Source organism: Phragmites australis, chromosome 23 (assembly GCF_958298935.1).
Source record: "Phragmites australis chromosome 23, lpPhrAust1.1, whole genome shotgun sequence".
In the NCBI taxonomy this organism is placed as follows: Eukaryota; Viridiplantae; Streptophyta; class Magnoliopsida; order Poales; family Poaceae; genus Phragmites; species Phragmites australis.
In genome coordinates this window covers 17,612,183-17,626,774 of record NC_084943.1, presented here as the reverse complement: position 1 = coordinate 17,626,774, position 14,592 = coordinate 17,612,183, and the positions used below count along the sequence as shown (strand labels likewise).

General features: G+C 42.2%; 2 protein-coding genes across 2 annotated transcripts; one reads left to right on the top strand and one right to left on the bottom strand.

Annotated features, from left to right (window-relative positions):
• Positions 1-6,371: 6,371 nt before the first annotated feature.
• LOC133906417 (ureide permease 1-like) lies at positions 6,372-9,552 on the top strand. Its single transcript, XM_062348306.1, has 8 exons — positions 6,372-6,679; positions 6,833-7,123; positions 7,201-7,339; positions 7,912-8,080; positions 8,285-8,345; positions 8,417-8,515; positions 8,596-8,970; positions 9,142-9,552. Exons 1-8 carry the CDS (start codon positions 6,626-6,628, stop codon positions 9,298-9,300), a joined length of 1,347 nt encoding a protein of 448 aa, XP_062204290.1. The 5' UTR covers positions 6,372-6,625; the 3' UTR covers positions 9,301-9,552.
• Positions 9,553-10,112: 560 nt separating this feature from the next.
• LOC133906415 (DNAJ protein JJJ1 homolog) lies at positions 10,113-13,833 on the bottom strand. Its single transcript, XM_062348305.1, has 3 exons — positions 12,070-13,833; positions 10,530-10,588; positions 10,113-10,419 (listed from the first exon to the last, which is right to left on the bottom strand). The coding sequence occupies exons 1-3, from the start codon at positions 13,738-13,740 to the stop codon at positions 10,350-10,352; spliced, it is 1,800 nt and encodes a 599-aa protein (XP_062204289.1). The 5' UTR covers positions 13,741-13,833; the 3' UTR covers positions 10,113-10,349.
• Positions 13,834-14,592: the final 759 nt, after the last annotated feature.

The following is a 14,592-nucleotide window of genomic DNA, read 5'->3' as shown; positions in this document are numbered from 1 at the left end:
GAAAAGGTACAGGAGATTCGCCAGAATCTGTTGGCCGCGCAGAGCCGATAGAAGAGCTATGCTGATATTCGGCGTCGTGATATGGAGTTTGCTGTTGGAGATCTCGTGCTTCTCAGGGTATCGCTGACCAGGGGCATTGTTCGCTTTGGTACCACCGGGAAGCTCAGCCCGTGGTACATTGGTCCGTTTCCGATTGTGACTCGTGTTGGTAGTTTGGCCAATCGTCTGGAGTTGCCGGACTCGATGAGGGGAGTGCATAATGTGTTCCATGTTTCTATGCTATGAAAATATCTCCGCGACCCTGAGCATAAGATCGATTTGGAGTCTATCATGGTGGAACAGGATCTCACTGTGGAGTGTCATCCGGATTGCATCTTGGACTCATCTGAGCGAGTCATGCGGAGGAGGACCATCAAGTTTGTGAAGGTCCTTTGGTCAAATCAGACTGAACGTGAGGCAACACGGGAACTTGAGGATCAAGTACGAAAGAAGTATCCCAAGCTCTTCGGAGCTGGTGAGTATTATTGCTTATCATCATTTATGTTTTGTTGCCCTATCTTATCATAGAATCGGAGCAGCAGAATTCAGGGACGAATTCCTCTAAGGGGGGGAGAATGTAATACGGAATTTTTTTTGAGCGAGAAAAAAAAAGGTTTTGACCAAAAAAAGTTGACTTTTGATCCGTTACTCGTATGGACGATCGGAGACCATGGTTACGTTCATCTCGTCGAGACGAACCTATTTTGCTATTCATATGTCCGTTCCGGGCACTTTGTGACCCGTAGCAAGTCCAATAAATTTAGACCGTTCGTTGTTTAAAAAAAATAAAAAAGAAGAAGAGATAAGTGCCGGATGGATCGGTCCTCAACCCGATCCATCCAGACACTTCGAGCCGTCGCGATCGTCTCTCTCTCTCTCTCTCTCTCTCTCTCTCTCTCTCTCTCTCTCTCTCTGTCGCGCGCCCGAGCTCGTCGCCAAGCTCCCGCCGCCGCCGAGCTGCCGCTGCGCCGCGCCACCGTCCGCCGCGCGTCGGGCCGTCGCGCGTCTGGGCGCTGCGCGCCGCTGCGCTGCTCCTGCCGCGGCGCCGCCGCCTGCTTGCCCCTTGCGCCGCTGCCGGCCCCCCCTGTTGCGTCGCTGCAGCTGCCATAGAGGCAAGCCAGCAGCCAGAGCAGCCGGCCGAAGAGAAGCAAGAAGAAGAAGCCAGGAAGAAAAGGAAGAAAGAGAAAGGAAAAAGGAGAGAAAAAAAGGAGAAAAGGAAAAAAGGGGAAAAAAGAGAAAAAGAAGAAAAAAGGAAAAATTGAAAATTTCGGATTTTCGTCAGATTCGTCGTCAATCTTTCGAAGGCGATTTCTCGGTAATTTCTGGACATTTGTGGTTGGATTAAATCAAATCAAGCAATTCGTGTCGTATCATTTCATGTGATCAATAGTTTGATTCGTTTTGGTAATCGTTGTTGATTCGAAGATACGCCATCCGAGTCGAAGTATTCTTTTCGTTCATCGGAGCAAAGTCTAATTAGTGAGAATTTTGGTTCGACTCTGAATTGGAAATAGTGTATCATTTCATGTGATACAGTTTTCTGTTTAGTTTTCCGAAATATAGGTGTACCGATGACGTGGACGTTATTCTTTTTCGGTAATTGGTTTAGGTGCTTTTGGCGTATTAGCGTGTGTCCTCTTCTACTTCGTCGTTGTGGCATCGTTGTACTAATGGTGTGTTTGTTCAGGTGGTGCGACCTCACGTCACGACTAGTGCCCGGCTTCATCGTCGGTAAAGGCAAGTGATTGTAGCGAATGGCTACGTTTTAACCTCTTATTGGGTTGCCTACATTCTTTAATTACAAGGCATTCATCTAATCTGAATAACTGATTATGAGCTGGTTACTATGTTGTTTACGTTTCCAGAAGTTTCCTCGACATTTGATTTATGAAGTGCAGTAAGCACGATATGACATTCTGCAGTTGTTCATTATTATTTTATGCAATGTTTTTTTTGAAGTCTCAAGCATATTCCGGGAGTTATGTTAGTTATGCTTGAAGCACGTCATACATATACATCTCATGCATTGGAAGTTTGTCATCGTCTTCTGGCCGCGACCGTACCGGTACAGCACCGTATGTCACCCGAGGAGGGGTACGGTGCACACCCTTACGTTACCCGAGGAGGGGTAAGGGTGAGGAGAGCATGTCATGTGCATGGTTATGTTTTCTTATGAAATTCAATGGGTTATTCGCATCAAATCTTATTTTCTTTAGTTAGCTTGTATATAGATATATGCGGCTCTGAAGGCTTATTCCAACCGAATGTTAAAATGATTAATGTTATTGTTGGACTTGCTTAGTCATAATTGTTTCTCCTAGTGTTGGCGGTCTGTTTCATTACTAGTTTCTATTTAGAATTGTTAGCACATTCAACTGTAGCTAAATGTCTTTTTGTTAAAGTACCTTTCTCTTGCTGAGATTTTCGAATCTCACTCGTGTTTTCCTTCCAGGTTCTTTTTGAGGTGTCAATTGCTTGCGGGATGGGTAGCTACACGTCACCTGCGCGTTCACCTTTTCTCTTGGGCTAAACTTGATGCCCTGTTAGATATTGTCTTTTGCCCTGTAATGTATATAGTGAGTTTGATGGTGGTTCAGTTGGTTAGTCGAGGTTTGTATCTCGTTTGCTAGGATCTTTATTTTGCTAGTGTGATATTCTATATATGTTCTGTCTGGTTTGTTGTTACCTGTTATACCTTCACTTTCAGGGGAGGTGCTGCTGAAATTTTCCTTCAGCTTTCGGCAGATTTTGTAGGTTGGCCTAAGTGACCCTCCGGGCTTGTTTTGGTCCCCGGAGTGTTACAGACGGGAAGTGGGCTTTCGTACATGTTGCTTTCGTAATGCATGCCCTCCGGGCATAACGCGTCGGCTGCTAAGCGCTCGCGGCGTTGCCTCGTGATATCGGCCACCAAGGCCACCTCGCCCACTCTCTTGGTCCCGGATGTTGCTCACACTACAGGCTTGTGGCCCTTTGATGCCCCGTTCCTCACTAAGTCCTTTTGGAAAAATGACAGTTGGCCCAACCACCGCCATCGCCGTGTCCCGTGAGGGTTGACGCGCGCGAGAGCCGGTGCCAGCTCATCACATGGACGTGCTACCTGGTTGATCCTGCTAGTAGTCATATGTTTGCCTCAAGATTAAATCATGCATGTGCAAGTATGAACTAATTCGAACTATGAAACTGTGAATGGCTCATTAAATCATTTATAGTATCAACTACTATATATTAAAGTGTCTGGAATCCCTGAATTCTCAGCCCCATACTAATGTAGCTACTGTAGCAGTGGGTCCTATGTATGTACATGTATATATACGTATATACATGTATATATATACGTATAGGTATACATGTAATTTTCTTTTTCGGGAAATTCTAGAAAAATGTCGAAATGAATATTAGTTACATTAATAAATCGGCTGAAAAAACTAAAATGCAAAGAAAAATATCTAAAACTCAAAAAAATATGAAACAAAATTTTTTAGGTTAGTATTATTTCCACCTACATGTTAAAACTATGTGCATGTATAAAAGTACTATTTTTTTCTCCATAATTAATTAAATATGTCTAACATTAATAATTTTATAAATAAATATTGAAATGTATAAAATTTGTGAACCTAATTTTTTTAATCTTTTTTTATTGTACTCTACACAATAAAATAAAAATGAGCGCACGTAGACGTGATAATCAGACTAGCTACATCTATTATCGCTAGTTTCTGTTGTCGACCACGTCGAGAACATGAAGCTTACCTTCTACTAGTACATGGGAGAAGTGTTCCGTGCTCAATTTGCATGTGGTGCACGAGTACCGACTCAAAGGGTGTCTGTCAGTCAGTGTACTATGCATGTACTGTATCTTGTCGGATATACCATATTTATCTTACCATGGTGTGAGTACAAAGTTCAAAGGTGCACCACAGGTACCGGCTGAATGCAAACTGAATATGTGTAAGTTAATATTAAACATGTGCATGGGCAAAATTAGAGCTCCAAAATTTGAGTGCACAATTTAACCTAACTGGATCTAAATAGTACATATGTTTAGAATTATATGATATATAATATGTGAAATTAAATTGCTAATAATTATAATATCACCCCTGTTGCACAGTGGAGGCCATGCGAGAAGATCCATGCAGCTCAACTCCAGCGACTCTCACGCAGCGCAACACCCTGGCTAGATAATATCTAGTTCCGAAATGACGATGATGCACCGTTTCACCAAACATCTAACAGCATATACAATTTTAAAGTAAATTTTGCTTCATGCTGATGCATGCACACCACCTACCACACCTTAGCTCCACCTCCGAATGGAAAAGAAAAGTTCAAAAATTTTGCGCACAGACACTAAAGCCTTGCACGTCTGATTTTGTAGCATAGAGGAAACGCTACACGAACAATTGAAATTCACCAAATAATAAATCTAGTTCCACCACATGGACGCCACCAAAATATATAGTTTTTGTACGAAAGGGTCCAAATGCCAGCTAAAGCGAATCAAGCATGACAAAAGCGGCTAATATTCTAACCAATCAAACTGGAAAAAAAAGACTCACCAATAAAAACCCTCAACTTGTCCAATAATTTAGATATTTTGACTTGACAGCCTTACAACATTTCAGTCGACCACATAATTGTTTTTAGTTCACAACAAAAAGGAAATACAATTTACCCAACTCTGTAGCACGCAAACCAACCCTGCCCACATATGGAGGAGACAAAGAAATTTTTCACATACCTTAGGCACACCTTGCTTATCAGAATTATTTATTTACGTTGAAATTTGTATAGAAGTAGGTGAAAAAAATCATAAAATGTGTTAGAAGAATTAATAAATAGATAAACATTAAAAGGAACAGAGAGGGAATCCGTTCTTCGTCTTGTCCTCTGTGTTCATCTCTGAGGTATCTATATTCCTCCCTCTGTTCTTATCCTGCTTCTTCTGTCATACAACGGATGATTGTTCTTGTCCGTTGTATCTTGTCATCTGCTGTGATCTGGTTCGTTTTCCCCGTTTTCGGATGTGCAACCAAGAAGCAAGTGTGCCTTTACCACCATCAGTACATCGATACTGTTGATACTGTGACGCTTTTTGTTTTTGCATTTTTGTTGAATGAAATAGCAGCGTTGGCATTGATGTGGGTTCGCTTTGTATTGGCCACGAGTTCTTGGATCCATATCCTTGTTCTTCATCTTGCTTTTTTTATAAAAAAAATGAGGGATTCTTTCTTGTGGGAGAAAGGGCAAGGGTCAATAGAACCATTTCTTTTTGGTTTCATGCATTTTGTTAGTCAATGCTCCTGTCCATTGAGAACGTAGGTGAAAGGGATGGGTTTGGTTGTTTATCTCTAACTTCATTACTTTTTTCTGTATGCTTCCTCGGACCAAATTCAGTAATTTTAATTCATATATGCTTCCTGATTGGGTGCAAAACCCAAGAAATAGAAAAAATAAACCTTGGTTCATGAGGACCCGTCGCTAACGCGTGGAACCGGGTTTACGCGTCAGCAACGAAGTCATTGTGATGTCGATGTAAGAGAATTCGGATCCGATTTATGATAGATGGAAATGTACTGCCTACCAATTAGGGATGGAAACAGATAGAATACGCATGGAATCGAATTCGGATAGTACGATTTACCACATTTTAATCTGAATGCGAATATGGATCCGGATATCCTCGAATACGAATACGAATCGGATAGTTCGAATACAAATCCGCATTCGGATATCTACTTGATCTTCGAAATTCAGGTCGGAAATTTAAATTTTTGAAAAAAATTGACTGAAATTTGATAAAATTCGACTGAAATTTGTTTAATTTGATTGGGCCGGGATTTTAGAAATTTTGTTCAAAATTCATGTTGGAAATTTAAATTTTTGATCAAATTTAACTGAAATTTGTTCCAATTTAATTGGGTTGGAATTTCGTTCATATCTGAAATTTCTAAAACTTTAGCAAAATTTGGTTCCTGGTTAGCGGATACGGATACGAATCGGATATATCTGGAATTCGGATATCCACATTTGAATCCGAATCTCGAAAACGAATTTGGATATATCCATTTTAGTAACCATTTCAGAAACGAATACAGATACGAATATCTATATTCCTATTTTAACGAATACAAAATCGAATAATTCGAATTTCCTATCATCTATTTTCACCGCTGCTATAGATGTGTGGAGTCTGCACTGAACTGCATGTTTCCCTGAAGTGTCGCGCTGTCGCTTTACGCGTCAGCGGCAAAGTTACTTGACATCCACATCACAGAATTCGGATCCAATTTATGATAATAGAAATGTATCTTGGCTAGTATTGCTTGGAGAGGACCCAGGGGTCACTATCACCAATGCAATAATTTTCAGCGCTGATGAAGTGCATCACCTGTTTCGTCACTCCTCCTTCCCCCTTCGTCCCCATAAAGCTCCAACACCATTGGTGAATCCTAAGGAGGCAGACGCCGCAGATTTGCGTTTCGCTGCGCGTGTCAAACTCGTGCAGATCAAGTTGGACTTTTCAGTGCTAGGATCTCGTCGGATTGTGTTGCGGGTTCAGTGCTTGTAGCTGTCGCTATAAATGGCCATAGACCATCTTCTTGCATGTGCACCTTCTTTGGTCACATGCCATAAGGTGGGTGCTCCTCTTCCCCTTGTTCATGGATGGATGGATGCTTCCTTTTTGTTCCTGCGATGTGTGTTCCTTTGGGATTTGGGGGTGGTGAATCTTCTTCTGCTCTGAAGGATCTGAATCTGATCTGTGGCGAAAACTATTTGCCTTCTGCAGGTGCTTGAAAGCCCCCTCCTGAACTCTTGGTTGTCAGTCAAAGAAGGCCTCAAGATGTTCGTCATAGAGGACAAAGGCGGCGCCATTGCGATCATGCTGGCCTCCCTCCTTTTCTTGGGCACCTGGCCGGCAGTCCTCACGCTCCTGGAACGCCGGGGCCGACTGCCGCAGCACACATACCTCGACTACTCGATCACCAACTTGCTCGCCGCGGTACTCATCGCGCTTACATTTGGTCAGCTGGGGGACAGCAAGCACGGCATGCCCAATTTCTTCACTCAGCTCAGCCAGGTTAGCCAGATCACGCGGTACTCATCGATCGATTGTTTGCTGTTCGCTGACTCGGTATGAATGAATTTGTGGTGAAGGACAACTGGCCTTCAGTGCTGTTTGCAATGGCAGGAGGTGTTGTTCTCAGCGTTGGGAACCTCTCTACTCAGTATGCTTGGGCATATGTGGGTCTCTCGGTGACTGAGGTCATAAGCTCTAGCATGGTTGTTGTGATAGGTAGGTGATCTTCTCCTCTGTAAGGTTGCAACAAATATTTTGATTGAGTTTGCTGGTTATGGTTTTGGTAATGCATACGAGGCACAGCTCATTCTTGATCATATTCCATCTGTATCGAAATTAGTTTCTTTTTCTATTCCTAGGTTTGTTTGGTTTAAATCTGGAAATACTTTTTAAAAGTTACACCCATGCTTAGAAGGAAAAAATTGATGCATATCATCCAGTGTTACCTAACAGCTCAAGTTTCTTCTGCAAATTAGTCTGTTAATTGTTAAGCTCATTATCAGGAATTTTGTCCAGATTTATACAGCTGAAAAAAATTCAATAACAGCATTGAAATATAAGTACGACATGTAGCTGGTCTATGAAATAAGAACATCATTGGAATATCTGGACGATGTTGAGCAGGACAAATTTCTCCAGTATATACCGTATTTGTACAAAAGAACGAAACTTGCTATTGAATCTGCTGTTATCCTATTATCTAAGTATTCGGCAAAATTCCGAGTTGTCTCTCTATTTTTTTGGATATTTATTTCATACATCACGTGTGCTGTTCCTTGTGTTTTCAGGCACAACACTGAACTACTTCCTGGACAACCGCATCAACAGGGCAGAGATTCTCTTCCCTGGAGTAGCATGCTTCCTTGTTGCTGTCATTCTTGGTTCTGCTGTCCATGCCTCCAATGCAGCTGATAATGAAGAAAAACTAAGTGGCTCCACAAATGGCTACAAACTTGGGTAATTATGCTTTATACTGTTGTTAACTGTTAACTCTACAATAAGGTCTTTCACACTCTTCACCACATCAAGTTATCTCAGTCACATCTCTAACTGATTTACCTACATATTTCAGAAATTATACTGAACACAGATGCCACCTTGTGATTAACCTTTTGCATCATTTATTCACTGATACGATCATAATAACACGTAATGATACAGGACAAGTGGAAGTGTGGAACCAACCAAAGAAGCCGTAGACAACGGTATATTGTCAGGATATGTAAGAACTACTACTACTGTTGACTTCCTGGACATTTAGTGTTAACTGTGCTAATTTCTGATGCTTCCAAGGACTTGGAGAGTGGAGCTTCTGCATCTAAGTATCCTACCAAAGCTGAAGCAGGGACTGTAGAATACCTCATTGAGCTCGAAGAGCGGCGTTCAATTAAGGCAATTTGTCGTTTCGCCATCTGATCATCCTTATCAAAATAATGCAGATAGCATTTAGTACTTTCCTTTTATTTGTGCAGGTGTTTGGATCAAGCACCTTCATAGGGCTTGGGATAGTGTTCTTCTCAGGCGTCTGCTTCTCGCTCTTCTCCCCGGCGTTCAACCTTGCTACCAACGACCAGTGGCACGTCCTGAAAGACGGTGTGCCACACCTGGTGGTGTACACCGCCTTCTTCTACTTCTCCTTGTCGTGTTTCGTCGTCGGTATTGGATTGAACATCCTGTTCCTCTACCGTCCAATGGCCGGCGTGCCGAAGTCATCGTTGAACGCTTACCTGAATGACTGGAACGGCAGGCAATGGGCTCTCCTTGCCGGCTTCCTCTGCGGATTTGGGAATGGCTTCCAGTTCATGGGTGGCCAGGCTGCTGGTTATGCTGCTGCAGATGCTGTTCAGGTTTGCCTGATTGCTTGTCCATTATTATTCCTTTCACAACAGAAGAGATAATCATCATGTTTTTCAATCATTGAGGATGATATACAAAATTCTGAATCTTCAGAGTTAATGGCTTAGCATTTTATAGAGATAAGTTTGAATTTTACGGATATTCTGATTATTGTTCATCAGGCATTGCCACTTGTGAGCACATTCTGGGGCATACTGCTATTCGGGGAGTACCGGAAGTCATCGCGAAAAACATACATTCTACTCGGATTCATGTTGTTGATGTTCATTGTTGCGGTCGCAGTGCTCATGGCTTCTTCAGGTCACAGGAGCACAAAGTGATCGCCCTATGTTTTTCAAATGTTCATCTTGTGTTTTGCTAGAGCAAACCACTCTTGCAGTCGGAAGGAAAAATTCCAAGCAGGAAAACAAGGGCCCTTGCTTCAGTAAGCAAATCATGCTACAGCACAAAGTGGATTCCATTCTTCAAATTTGCAATGGAATGGAGATGTACATGAAAAAACAAAGTTTGAGATCTGGTTCCAAGATAGCTTGTTGAATTATAGAACTATATAGCTGTTATTTTCTATTCTTTCCAAAGACCGTTTGCAGAAAATATAGAAACTGGAATTTTTTAAGAATGCTAAATCAAGATTATTTTGATTTCTTTGCAAAAAGATCATTCCAGTTTGATGTGAAAGCTCAGCAGAAAGGAGGCAAAATGGTTCATAGCTCAAAAAAATGGAAGTGAGCAAGCAGGCAGCAGCTAGACAGCTATACAGAGCCTGTCAGGTTGCGATTTGACGTTCGTCTGCGCAGAGAGAGAGAGAGAGAGAGAGAGAGAGAGAGAGAGAGAGAGAGAGAGAGAGAGAGAGAGTTGAACTATAGCAAATTGATCCCTACACTTTTTTAAAAAGTTCCAACAAACGAGATTACCGTAATCCACCTCATGACCTCAATGTCAAACGAAGCTTACAAACTGGCTTTTGAGCAAGCTGACATTCCATCCATAAGCATGATAACAATCTAAAAAACAACCATGAGGCCATTGGTTAGTACACGTAAAACACATAACGCATGATACCAGTACTGCCATTGCTTCACAACAAAAGCTCAAGCCAGAGCGCATGAATCATGAAGGCACATAAGACTAGTTGTAAAAGAGTTACAAGGATCACATATGTCGATTGAATAATGTTATTGTAACCATCAGTTTTTTTTTCTCACTCTGTACCAAGGCATTGTAACCAAAACAACATCTGGACGCTACACAGAAGAAAGGAAAATTCTGGTCCACTACAGATCAAAATTGGGCCACGAATATGAAAAACATGCTGTTATGTGCAAACTAGTGGAATTAACAAGTGACACAATGCTCGAAAATCCCCTCATTAATGGTTTCTCTGCCGTGCCTTCAGCATCGCATGACCTGTTTCTTCCAAGTGAGAGAACAATTTGTTCCTGCAAGGAGAGCATTTGAGCTTAACCATAAATTTATTTCCAATACCAAGGTATGATGGCACCGTAGTACTGGGAAGGGGAAGAGTGGGAAATGAACTTAGTTACAATACCTCGACTCAAAAGTTCCTCCACACGTTTCACAATCATTACTGGGTGCTTTCGAGGCCTCCTGATACAATATAGAAAGTGTTATCATGAAAAGAAGGTATGTAGATTAAATCTACAGTTAATGTACGTTTGTTGAATATTAAAATTCAATATCAAGGTTATCATACCGTACATCATAATCGTAGCTCGTAAACTTGTGTGAGCTTTGAATATATGCAGTTTCCCAAACTCTTACATGATATATCAAATTTTAAATCAAATAGAAAACATACAATAGTAAAAAAAGGCAATTAGCTTTGAGTGCCATGTATCTACTCTAACCATAAGTCCATAACTCAGACGATTCGAGCACACTTTCAAGGGTATATCATTACAACACACAATCCACCACAACAGTGAAAACAAGGAACTTCTCCAAAATTTTCTGTGAGTGCACAAATGTGTGTGTGAGTTTAGTCTTAGGGTGCAAATCACAAGCACAAATATCAAACATAACAAGAACAGACAGGATGCTAGAGTTGCCACAGCCAATCTAGACCTAATAAGTTAAGCAGACATCACAGGAAATCTTAATATGATAAATCACAGTATCACATGCCACCAAGAATGTTCTTTCTTCCTTCATGTTACTCCTAACCATTTTGTTGACAAATGCTAATCGATATCCCATACACCTATTGTTAACCATCCCAGTTTTCTTTTCCAAATTGTCAAAGATGAAAAATAAGATCAACGGAAGTTGCAATGTTAGAAATCATGCCACCCATCTGTATCTGGACAATAGGGCAAGAATAACTTACTGTTGCAACAAAATTTTGTTTTAAGAAACAACAATAGTCCTATATCAAAGGTATGTGAAAGAGATAAAAGAATCATTTTAGTAATTGATAACAAAAGACCACCAGAGTTCCAGGACTTCCCAAGGTTTTTCTACTAAGCGTGCAAGCAAAATGCCTTGTTCAGTATCATCAGCATTCTCAATATGCCGGATGACAATCAAGTCATCTGCAATTGTTATAAAGGATATGATTATATATTTCCCAAATGCCAGAGTTAAAATGTTTGAAGGTCACACTAAGATAAAAACGGTACAACATAGTAACAAGCTTGCTAGATGCTCATCAAACTACCTTCCCAAGGGCCAGTTGGCTAGGAATTAATATAATGTGAAGACTTTAGGAACCACAAGTCTGATATATTTCAACTTTTACCAATGGTCCTCAAATGATGCCTTGCTCAAAGCATCCTATCATTTGCTCTACGCAGTGCTATAAAAATTGGTTCCTAAGCAGCAAATACCCTCTCCGCACAGTTTTCAAAATACAAACATTCGGAATGCGTAATTTGGGGCGTTAGTCAGTTAATTGGTACTCTTGATCCCTTAAGCGGCTACACATGTGGTTCAAATTTAAAGCGAAGAGGCAAATAATTTTGCTACAGGGTTTTATTCACAATTCACAACAAGATTGTTGCGAACTATGTGAATAAGACTGAAATATGAATGAAGTATTAGCTTGAAAAAGGAAATAGAGTATATGTAACCTTTAGCTTCTTCCCCTTTGATGTACTCTTCTGGCCAGCAGAAACAGTTGTTTTCTTTTCTGCGCCTTTCTTGTTCTTTTTGTTCTTTTTAGGATTACTGTTTTTCCCTTTCTGCTGATCTCCTTTGCCCTCCAAAACACCATCTTCATTAGAAGATGATGGCCCTTCCATTTTATCATCGACATTATCATGACCAGATTCCTCAGGTTGAACCACACTTTTCCCACGTTGCTCATTATCAGCATAAGTACCTTCATCTTGTTCCTTCTTTGATGCAAGTCTCCTGCGTCCTTTCCTTTTGACATTGTTAAATTCAGAGCTTTTATCATCATCTTCGTACTCTGCATTGTCTGACAAAGCTTCCTCAGGAGGAACAACATGACCACCCTTCCTGTTTTTGCGGCTTGAAAGCATCGCCTCCAATACACTTGTCTCGTCATATGAACCAACCTCCTGATCTGCATTAGCAAAATCCTTATCATCATCCTCTTTATCATGCACCTTCAAACCCTCCCCCAACTCTTCAGCCAACTCTTCCGCAGCATCTGACCATTCACTCTCATCCGACTCCTGTGTAGGCTTGAAATCAAACCCTACATCAACTTCATTCCAGTCGCCTTCCACTTCCTCCCTGGCCTCCTTTAAAGCCACCTCCTCCTCCTCCTTAAATGCCATTCTCAGCTCAGCAATCTTATCTCTATGCTTCTTCGACTGCTCGTGGTTTTTCCACTGTTTGTCTGATTTGAACTTCTTATTACACGCCACACAGTACAGTTCCTCCTTCCTCTTGGCCCTCATCTCTTCTTCCTCATCGTCAAATACCGCTTCTTCCTCCACCCTCGCCCACTCGGGCTCCTGATACGCCATCGCCCGCTCCTTCTTCCTCTTCTCCTCCTCCTTCTTCCTCTCTTTCTCCTCCGCCTTCTTCTTTTCTTCCTCCGCCTTCTTCTTCAGCGCCATGTCCACCACCCTCTTATCCCTCTTCTTGCAGAACGCGGCCAGACCCCTGACCGTGTCATTGTACTCCCTCCGCGCCTTGTGCATTGCCTTCTTGTTGTCCTCCTCCATGAGCCTCCGGACGCGACGGTTCTCCCCGCGCGTGGCGTCCCACTCGGCCGCCCACCCGAAATCCATGACGCTGCGGAACCCCAGCCAGTAATTATAGAAGGCGGTGACCTGCGCGTACGGCGAGTCGAGGTTCCCGATGACGGGCGGCGCGGGTGGTTCCGGTACGCCCATGCGGCGCGCGTAGGCGAGCTCCTGCGCGAACACCCTGCCGAAGACGTCGCCGTAGACCTTGAAGAAGCCGCGGCCGGTGTCGGAGAAGCCGGAGAAAGCGGAGGAGGAAAAGAAGGCGAAGAGATCGGGGATGGGGGAAGCGGAGGCGGAGGCGGCGCCGGAGGAGGTGAGGTCGGCGAAGAGGATCTGTGAGCGGTGGGAGTCGTAATAGGCGCGCTCCTGGGGGTCGGAGAGGACGGAGTGCGCGTGCTGGAGCTCCTGGAAGGCGGCGGTGGCGGCTGCGATGTCGGAGCCAGGGGGCTGCTTGTCGGGGTGGAGGGAGAGCGCGAGGCGGCGGAAGGCGAGCTTGATGTCGGTCAGGGAGCAGTCTCGGGGGAGACCCAGGACCTCGTAGTAGCAACGCTTGGGCGCACCCGCCGCCGCGGCTGCCATGGCCGCCGCCGCCGCGGCGCTAGGGTTTGGACCACGGAGTTCGGAGGTGGTGCCGAGGAGGAAGGGAGAGGCGTTTGCCGTGCAATATTTATTCAGTTTTGCTATTTATCGGCTGACAGATTTCCTTCTGATTTGCTTTATAGTTGTGCCTTGTTTGATAATTCTTTGATAGATTTTTTTTTCTGTTATTTGATTTTGATACGCCCGCAACCTAATGAGGAGGCTAGAGAGAGCCAAACAGTTTTAACATCCTCTGTCTATTATGATCAACTCCTGATTTATAACATCTTGTTACTATAAGCACGTAACAATAAATTAAACTTAGTAGGTTCTAAGTATTAGAAATAGAATTAAACTTAATTCATGACATTGCCAATTGAAATATTTACCCTTTGTTAATTAGGGTATGCGTCATCTTAAGTAAGCAGATAAGAATTTTATGTTGACTAGCTATTACATGTAACTTTTGTATTGTATTGATTGTCCATGCTTTCTTTTTATCTATCTTTATTTTCTCTGTCTATATATATTTCTTTATTTCTTATAATTCTTTCTTTCTCTATATATATCTGTATCTCTTCTTTTCTCTCTCTTTTTTATTTCTATCTTCTCTTTTTTTTTCTATTTCTCTATCTCTATCTTACTCTATCGTTATGTAGTTCTGTCTATCCCTCTCTTAATTTCTCTCTCATTTTGTCTCTATTTCTCTCTCTATCTCTTAATTTCTGTATCATTTTATATTTATTTTTCTCTGTCTATCTCTATGTATCTCTTTCTCTCTCCATTATCGCTATGCCTCTCTTATATCTTTATATATGTTACTCTATCTCTATAATAGGTTTGTTTGTATCT